The sequence below is a fragment of the Leuresthes tenuis genome, unplaced genomic scaffold (assembly GCF_036924035.1).
Source record: "Leuresthes tenuis unplaced genomic scaffold, fLeuTen1.0.hap1 SCAF_15, whole genome shotgun sequence".
NCBI classification, from domain to species: domain Eukaryota; kingdom Metazoa; phylum Chordata; class Actinopteri; order Atheriniformes; family Atherinopsidae; genus Leuresthes; species Leuresthes tenuis.
In genome coordinates, this window is record NW_027325369.1 from 15,443,275 (window position 1) to 15,453,326 (window position 10,052).

The 10,052-nt window shown below is 41.3% G+C and overlaps 1 protein-coding gene across 1 annotated transcript; it reads left to right on the forward strand.

Moving 5' to 3' along the window:
* The first annotated feature begins 89 nt into the window (after positions 1-89).
* afg1la (AFG1 like ATPase a) lies at positions 90-7,809 on the forward strand. Its single transcript, XM_072365691.1, has 13 exons — positions 90-250; positions 599-804; positions 1,926-1,977; positions 2,063-2,164; positions 2,358-2,488; positions 2,632-2,731; positions 3,071-3,129; positions 3,219-3,301; positions 3,388-3,458; positions 3,551-3,651; positions 4,081-4,221; positions 4,296-4,406; positions 7,132-7,809. Exons 1-13 carry the CDS (start codon positions 124-126, stop codon positions 7,267-7,269), a joined length of 1,422 nt encoding a protein of 473 aa, XP_072221792.1. The 5' UTR covers positions 90-123; the 3' UTR covers positions 7,270-7,809.
* The last annotated feature ends 2,243 nt before the right edge of the window (positions 7,810-10,052 follow it).

A 10,052-nucleotide genomic window follows, 5' to 3' on the forward strand; every position in this document is an offset into this window, starting at 1 on the left:
TAAATTAACACAATTCCTGTCACAAAGCCCAGATATGTCGCCCCCTCCTGTTCAAAACTGACGCAAACTTCCGTTTCAAACCTTTTTGTCGATAAAGTTTTGTCGACAAACTTTGAAACCAAGATGGCGACGTGCATACCGCTGTCTGTAAAGATGTCACCCTCAGCTTTAGCGGGATTTAGGTTTCTTTTGAAGGAGCAGTTATGTTCCCAACAGCTGCTAAAATCTTTGACAGAGCTCCGCAGACGAGGTGAGACGATTGTCAGACAGTTTGACATGTTTGTTCGCAAGTCTACTCTTAATTTCTATCTGAGACTGGGACTAGTCATCCCTTCAATGCCGGCTTACACTTTATTTACATTAATTTGTTCATTTTCACGTTCATTGTATATAGTTTTTCGCTTTGGTTCAGACTTACCTTGTTTTTTTAGAGCAGTTTTCCTGCCTTGTCAGTGTGGTCCCCTCTAACCTTTAGTCTTTTCCCGTCAGAGCGTCAATATCACAGCAGTGTACTCGATTTCTTTTTATTATTTCCATGGTCTGGAAAGTGCTGAAAACAGCTAACTTGCCGTGACTGTGTGTCGGTTTGATATGGGAGGTTATTCGGTGACAGCCGGGCGGGCGGTGGAGGAGAGCGGTGTCAGCGGCGCCAGGTTCAGCGGTCCCATGGATCACTACAGCGGGATGATGAGAGACGGGACCCTGCGGGAGGATGAGCATCAGAAAGCGGTGATGCAGAAACTGGACCAGCTGCACAAAACACTTAGAGGATACAGCAACACACCCACATCCATCTTTTCCAGGGTAAAAAAAGACGCAGATCATTTTTCTTTGACTGTAGTGGAGTATATAGTATTTACATGAAACACGACAAAACGAACAAAAGAAAAGTCTGTTCTTTTTAAGCATAGTTTGTTACTACTAGATTAACAGGCTTGGTTTTTATAGTAAAAAATCTACACCACATAAGAGCACAGGCTGTTTTCAGCTACTGTTTTATCTACTAGTATTAATGTTTATGCATTTGGCAGATGCTTTTATCCAAAGTGACTTACACTCGTATCATATCCCAGGTAGGTAGGCAGGTAATGTCCTTACATTAGGTTTTGCCTAAGGACCCCTGCTGGAGGTAGTAACTTTTCATGTTGGCTTTACATTTGCAGAGCCCACACAGGGACAGAGGTGTTACATCCCACAACCCTAGAGGGAACCAGCGAGCAAAGGAAATTGCCACCTATCAAAAACAAACAGTTAATTATTTCAGAGGAACTAAAAGGCAGCAAAAGGGACCCTATTTGAACAAAAAGGATGTGATAGATTGGATGTTTGCTGTTTAAGCTGACTTTTGGGGAAATGACACAAAATGACGTAAAATGTAAAGATTTAGAGACCTCGCTGGATTACAGAGAGGGAAACTGTATTTTTTTTGCAAAAGCAGGCTTACCTTCTTTTCAAATGATTTCATCAGCATGTATATTAAGATAAAGATTACTATGGGCTGCTTCCCATTCCTCTGTGTTGCTCATTGTCACCTTTTGGTCATACGTGTCATAGTCTTGTGTTGTTGACAGAAATCCGTTTGGCTCTCTTCTCTTTACTTTTTGGAGTTGGTGTAAAAAGAAAACCAGACTCTCTGAATCTGTGGGTGCAGTGGAATGCGCGACAGCTTCTCACCGTTTTAGACGCATGTTTTTGTTATCTAGTCCGTGGTCATGGCACCAGCTGCATTTTTTGGCAAAAAAATGGGTGCAATCCCACAACCACATCACATGTCTGATGACATCATGGTTATTCTCTCTCTCTCTTTACACAATCACGTGTCAAATCACATCAGAAACCAGAATAAATTAAAGAATATGTCTATACTATATTCTTTATTAAATTGGCTTCTAAGGATCTCTTTTTTCCATCTTTGTTTCTTTTAGTTTTTTACGAAACCGAAGCCTCCAAAAGGCTACTACATTTACGGTGATGTTGGTAAGACAAGTGGCCGACAGTCGACTTCTGAATTTCATGCTTGGATGTGTTCCTGACACAAATGAATGAATGAATTTTTTTCCAGGCACAGGAAAAACTATGGTGATGGACATGTTTTACTCGCACGTGGAGACTGAAAAGAAAAAGAGGGTTCATTTCCACGGTTTTATGCTGGACGTGCATAAAAGTGAGTATGCGTCATATTTTGACTGCACACCTGCTTCTGTGGGCAGATTCCGTAGCAGATTCATGAACAAATTGCTTTAGTTCAGCGCACTGCATCTATGGCACACATGCTGCTGTGTCAGCAGAAAAGAGGATTTTTAGAACGAGTCGCACGAGGACACCAAAATGCGAGGCTACACTTCTCGATCTTTCAGGGATCCACCGGCTGAAGCAGAGCATGCCCAAAAGGAAAGCTGGGAAAATGGCCAAATCTTACGACCCCATCGCTCCAGTTGCAGAGGAGATCAGCGAGGAGGCTTGTCTGTTGTGCTTTGATGAGTTTCAGGTAGATCTTTTAAATCTCTTTTTTTTTTTTTATCTTTTAAAGAAATGGTGTCAGTAAATCTTTAGTTTTTTTAAGCGCCTGACCTCAACAGACGTTCACTCGTGCTTCGATTGAATCTGATTGATTTGGGACGCTCGTTTCAGGTCACTGACATCGCCGATGCCATGATTCTTAAACAGCTTTTTGAGAACCTCTTTCTGAATGGTGTTGTTGTCGTGGCCACTTCTAATCGTCCCCCTGAAGGTAAGTAATGCGTGTTGTGGTGTGCTTTTATATCTGTGTTAAAACTTGTGAAAGTTGTATGTTTTTAACTCGACATGAAATAACTTCTCCTGTAAAAGAGGTGTTTTAAAAAAATGCCAGATTGATGACCAAGTTTAGGTCAAATACTCCGCAGCTTATATCGTTTGACACCATTTAAGAAAAAAAAAAAAGCCCTACTTTATCAAACTATCAACGCTTAAGGTTGTTTTCGTCATAAATGAGTTAGGAGCGTTCTTTTAAACCACGGAACTTTTGGAGCTTTAACTGAACACCCACAGCTAACATTAAAAATCTTGTGTGTGTCCTCTTCCCTTCCAGACTTGTACAAAAATGGACTGCAGAGAGTCAACTTTGTGCCTTTTATTGCAGTGCTGCAGGTAAGAAGGTAAACTGAGTTCTCCTCTGCTTTTACGACACGCAGCAGTCGCGTTCAAACAGCAGAAAACTCTTTGTCTCTCTCTCGCAGAAATATTGCCAAACCCTCCGTTTGGATTCTGGGATTGACTACCGCAAACGGAACAGACCCTCCGCTGGGAAACTCTACTTTCTGTAAGAGGTTTTCGTCACACGCTGAACATAACGAGTTGTTGCACACAGACGCTGTTGTAAATACTTCCCTGTCACTTTTGTCATAGCTCCAGGGAGCCTGACGTCGAAGCAACGCTAGATAAGATGTTTGACGAGTTGGCTTTTAAACAGAACGACAGTAAGAGAAGTTTTAAATGACATCTTACTGAACTCAACAGCTCGGCCGTGTCTCCTGCTGCATGCTAAACCTGCTGCTCTGTTCCTCTGCAGTAACACGGCCCAGAATTCTCAACGTTCACAACAGGAAGGTCCGTCTGAGCAAAGCGTGCGGGACCATCGCAGACTGTACGTTTGAGGAGTTGTGTGATAGAGTAAGTAAGATCCCCGACTGTTTGGTCTACAGTGATGATGCATTTTAAGCATTTGGTGGATTTCACGTTGTTTCGTTTGTTTTTGGGTCATTTTATGACACAAATCAGGTTTTTTCACTCAGCTGTCAACATGTTGAGATTAGGGTTCCAAACCAGATACTTATTATGGATGCTTGTCTCATAATAGTTTTCTGAACATCCAATGTTATAAAATGTTTTTCTTTTTTTTATGCTCATAGGAAATCTCAGCAGGCACGTAGTTAGCTACCTATGTCCTCCTCAGGGAGATATTGTAGGGCCTCCAAAGCTCTCTTCCAGGATCCATCTGTGAGCTTGCTCAGAAATCGATCAGAATTGAAACTCCGTTATCACTGAAGTCCATTTTGATATTTAAACAGCTAAAAGCATCATTCTTTGTGACACGTTCAGCCTTTAGGTGCCAGCGACTACCTGGAAATATCCAGACTGTTTGACACCGTCTTCATTCGACACATTCCTCTGCTGACGCTTAACAAGAAAACCCAAGCCAGGCGGCTCATCACGCTCGTGGACGCCCTCTACGACCACAAGGTACCCTGCGGTCATTTGTTAGCGCATGTAACCTTTTGTGAGCTCATTTAAAGACGCATCTTCTCCTGTTTCAGGTGCGGGTGGTGATTCTTGCGGATGAACCGCTGGAGGATATTTTCGTACACGATGGGGATCACAGTCATGACGACAGCCACATTCTGATGGACGATCTGGGGCTGAAAAGGGTGAGAGCTGCGACTCTGCTTTGTGTGACGGGTTTGTTCTGTGAGTGAGTGGAACCTAAAACACACGGCTGAGTGTAAGTCAGCTCATTATTGATGGCATGAAAACCTTTGCAGTCAGCGAATGCCATCGCCGACACCTGCTAAACAACTGCTGCACATTGATATACAGCAAATGGAATATGCAGGCCGGGACATGCTTAAAGTAGCTGCTTGTTGTGCTGCAACATGTAAACACTCCTGCCCTTTGTATTTAGAAAATGTATGGGGAATCTATCCCACCCTGCCACTGGGGGAGAGGCTAAGATGTATTATCATCCTGAAAAATGACCTCATCACCAAACCCACTTTGGACCGGTGGAATGGGAAAAGTGTCCAAACTGTCCATCTGAACATTTATTGTAGCGGTACCATATTATCAGTGACTGGAATTTTGCTTGGTGTCATCCTTTCATGTTTCATTGGACTTAAACAATGAAATATTTGCTTTCATCCAGAGTCCACGACTGCCTCTCTGAAGCCCACAGTTGGGTCAAAAAACCCCAGAGGGGTTTACTACGGAAAAAGCTCAACACAGCCAGACTTTCTTTGTGTTAGCTGGTCTTACAGAATCCAAACAAGTACTACAACGATTGTTCTGATCCTTCTTTGTTAACTCAGACTTTCCTCTTTGGGCTCTGAGCGCGCTCACATAAAAGAAGTGATTTACGTGTCCTCTGAAGATCGGCTGACATTCAGAAGCTGAGCAGGTTGTAAGAATGGAGATGTGTGAAAAATCATTCCAGAATAAACAGTTGCTGAATGGGGGGACTGCTGACAGAAAATCGTAGTCCTGCGCGTAAGAAAGCTCAGATGTGCCTACTGTTTATGTCATGACAGCTGCACGGGAAGCTCTTCCATTTTAACTGTCCCATAATAACACTGGAATTTTTTGACTGATCATTCTCTGGCATAATTAGGCTCAGGCGATTAGTTTTTTTTAAGCGTAAGTTAGATCCGATGTCAGAAGAATGCTATAGATTCGATTTGTTGGCAAATCGGGACAAGAAGCCAAAACATTTAACACATTCTGATTCACCAGCTGAAAATTTTGTTTCCATGGTGACTTGATGCATTGGCCTACATGTTTTACTGCGACTGCAAAGTTTCTTCGGTGGGTCAAAGGGTTTTAATATGAACGTAGGCTGATCCTTCAGCTGAGGAATCTACATTCTACATACGAGTTGTTCATTCAGCACAGAGTTCTGGTCGAAAGTGCAGATTTTTAGTTGAGATTAAAATCCGTGGTGGGTCGAGTATTTTGTCGATTGCATACTGTAAAGATGAGCACTTTTGTGATTAAATGTATCTAATGAAATCATTTGATCTAGAGCTACATGTGGTACACTGACAAGCTTTTTTTTTTCTGTTATCTGTGCTATTTGATATTTACCGTTTTCTAAATGTCATTCATGTGCTTTAAAATGTGTCACAATGTCAGACATCAACCTCTAATATCCTGCCTTATGACTTTTAAAATCAGTGATCAGGGATTATCATCAGGACAAGGATCACTTATAGTCTTCATCTTTCTTTTCCTATTTTAAAGGCACATTGCTTTCAGTTTTCTGCCCTGGGATACGTGTATTTCCATTTCACAGCCTTCCCATTTTGTTTGTTCTTGACTGGGCACAGACAGTAAGTTACGTTACCTTCCTGAAGGAGTTTTCTAATCCTTTTCATTGTTTCCACTCATGGTTTTCTTGTTGGGTCCGTGTTTCCCCGTCAATCATCCAGCTGCAACACTCTCCTTTAACTGCAGACTCGTTTGCATATTAAAACGGTTTTTGGACTAAAAGTGCAGATTACAAGGGGATTCCATCATTTTTCCTTTGTCATCTTGAGAGAGCAATTTTCTTAGATTATTTTTTCTTAAAAGGTTTATTTTGAAAAGCCAGAATGCTGACTTGTTAAATGCAAAAGCTTGTTTTCTTTTAAAACAGCCTAACGGACTTCCTGTAAGAGTGATCTTTGGCAGAGGTTGTACCGCCTCTTCCATGTCCTCTGGCATAATAGAATATAATGTAGCTCAATCTGGAAATCAGTACATACGACTGGCCTCATTCCATCCTAATGCCATATTTAAATGCCCTACCCAGACGGCCAAATGTTCAGTCCTGGCATGTGGAAACAATATAATTGCAGCAGTTCCTAAATGTCTGAGGCTGTGATTGCTAAAATAAGAGATCACCTCTATTTGGGATCCGCCACACTTCTCCTTTTGTACACATCACATAGCGGGTCTTCCTGTACAACTGATACAGGTACTGAGAGGCATGGAGAACTGGATGAAGCATGATAACCATGTGTATCTGTGAAGGAATACGTGTCTTTTTGGATTTATTGCATCCACCAAATTTTGGCTAAACCTTTGAACAAGTTTATAGAATGTCCTCCTAAATAACTGTTCCACTACTAGGTGGATCAGGGTTGCATGAAGGAGATTTGAAGTAGTCTAGGTTTTGAAATACTCTAAAGTGTGGTCCAAATCATTCCCCTCAGATGGGAAAAGCAGGTTTGCACAAGCTCGTTTATTTGCGGCTCAAAGTCGAGACTCATCATTACTCATCCTGCCTCGTGGCTGTCATGTGCGACCCTGTGCTTGACGCCTTTATTTGAAGCAATGTACATTAGCATGAAGACGAAGCCTCACCTGTCTCAGTTAACTCTTTCATTTCCCATGTAACAGGACGAAGCCAGCAGTCTGTCCATCTTCAGCGGAGAGGAGGAGCGATTCGCCTTCCAGAGGACGGTTTCTCGCCTCACAGAGATGCAAACAGAAGAGTATTGGTTAGAGGGGGACAGAAGCTCAAAACCACAGGTGTAACACTTGAAAAAAAAGGCAATCACGCTACTCCATAAACTTTATAACTACCTGCCAAAAAACACCCCAAACGAAGCACTACTCGTACTCACTTATCCAGCACAAAGCCAGTGGGACTGTTCAGCAGTGCGTGCAAATGTTGTACAGAGAATATTTATGGATATATGAAGACCTTTTCAAATTTTACAGCAACACTGCACTTTAAACATGGATTATAGAGTGATCTTTGGGGTTTCATAATGCTTTTAAGTCGACGTCACAAGGTGGTCCAAGTTTTTATATTTTCTAATGTGTGGGGAATCCGCTGGACAACTTTTGGAATTGGAATCCAAGAGGATTTGTATGGAGATTTAAGGGAGATTTTAATCTGATATCTGTTTTCAGATAAAAACCGGTGTGTAAAGAACAATTTATCTTAATGAAATGTGTATTATTTTCACATATGCTTCAATTCAGTGGCAGCATGATGACTTTTGGATTTGAGGTGATTCCTGTTGATGCTGCTCAGAAAATTATTGCCAGAGACTGGCCAATCAAATGTGATTCAGTTCATCAGTTGCTTTATTTCTCTGAAAATGGAAAACACAAATATACAGAAGTGAAAAAACACTTTAAGGATGGACCATCTGTGCAGACAAAGTGTTCATGGTACGACCGGACAGCTGGTGATATTCTTTTTAAGTTAAATGTGATGTTATTAGAGAAAATACAAAAGCAGACATATGGGGAAAGAGCAGAAACTTCAAGCGTGGAAGAATCAACTATTTGGCTCATATCAGAGGGGAAAGAATGCTCTGGAGAGCTCAGCAAAACCTAAAGGACTGGACGACCACACAGGACAACTTTAGTGGATGATCACAGAAGAAAAACCCTTCAGAACATCCAGTCAAGACAATAAACTCTTTTGAGATTGAAGGTTTTCTGCTCTTCGTCTCTAGAATTAAGAGATGCCTCCCTGAATGTAATTACAGCTTTATTTGGGATGCAAACCACAGGTAACGCACAATAACATACAGGGAAGGATTAGACATTGCCAGAAAACATTTAAAAAGGGGGGAAAAAAAACAACTTTTGCCAATTTCTGAAACAAGATTCTTTGAGAAGCTCAACCTAACAATAACTTGTAGCAGAATCTTTGGGAAACTGCGGCAAAAGAAAGTCGTAACATGTAATCTGTTAAACACGGGGGAGGTAGTGTTATGGCATGGGTGTGTTTGTCTTCCACCAGATCTGGGTCACTGCTGTTTATTGATGATGTGTCTGCTGACAGACAGACAGATGAAATCTGAAGTGGATAGAGCGATACTTCCTGCTCACATTCAAAGAAATGCTGCAACACTGATAGGATCTTGTTTCAAAGTAAAGAAAGGTAATGACTCCAACATGCAAAGAAAACAACCCAAACAAGTGAACGGGCCGCAGTTGGTCAACCGCGTTTCTTTACAATGTTAGTTTGTGCAGTTACTAAATTGATTAAAATCCCTGTGATTACTAACTGGTTCATTGGTTTGATTGTTCAGTTATATTTTTTCTGTAATTTCCACTTTTTTTTTTGTTAAGGTTGGCTCATCTTCTCCACACTGTTGCCTCCTTATAATGCGTTTACCTTGCAATACTGTTTTTCCTTCTATACTTTTTGAATATTTAGTGTTTTGTTTTTTTGTTTTATGTAGAAAAGTGGTCACGTTTAAACAGCTGAAATTGGTTTCAAACCAAACTTTTTAATGATTTTTTTTTTTTTTTTTTAAAGACTAAATAATGTTTATAAAGGGAAGTTTTCAAAAGATAAGACAGGGTAATGATCCCCCCCATAACTCAAAGGGAAACTATATTGCTGCATTTGATAGAAATGTGCTATTTACCAACATAAAATAGAAAAAAATTGATCAAATTAAAGGCGGCTCTGTAAATATTCTGTATTGCATCCACATTAATGGCCTCCAGTACTGGTCAGTAGGGCCACATACCTGAGGAAGCCTCTGACTGAAGACACTGTTGTTCTCCATTATGTTTAACAGCTTCTGTGCTGTAAACCCCTGATCTATAAAGGACACGCAGCATCTTCCTGCAAACATTAAAAGACTTCATCTTCTTCTAGGATAGTTTGTTCTGTCCCCTCTCCACTAGCCTCGGTTGTTCAAGTTTGCTGTCCAGATGAACACGGCTGTCTGTTGTCCTTCACCACTTTCACCTCTTCTATAAATGAAACGGGATTCACCTTCCTCCTAAAAGTGATGGGAGCAAATGCTCAATCATCTCCTTTGTCTTCTTCAGATTCAAGATGAGGTGACTGTTCGCATAACAAGCCTCAAAGAAGGCCTCAGCCTCCTGTCCACCACTAACGCACGCCTCAGCTGTAGTCATCGGAGTGTTTTTGGAGATGACAGGACTCAAAAGTTGCGCAGGAAGCCACCTACCTGGTCAGGTACTCCAGGAGGTTGCAGTATGTGAGTGTTTGAACATTTAGTGCACTGACACAAACATGACCAGGGCCTCACAATTTAAAAACTGTCATTTTACTCCAAACTGTGAATTAATATTTGGGTTTCAGCCGTCAGAATTCCATCTCAAATGAGTTTAGGGAAGGCTTTGAAAAGACCGGCTGGGAAATAAAATCAATATAAAAATCTGAGGTTGAAACTGCTTTGGAGTTGGTATTAAAGGTGATGTCACCGGGCAGCGGACAACCACACTGTCACTTTAATTTGAGCGCAGTCCTGGGGGCAGGATCGCGTTTGATTTTTTTTCTTTTTTTTTTTTTCTTCTTTCCTCCTTTTCTCTTTGAG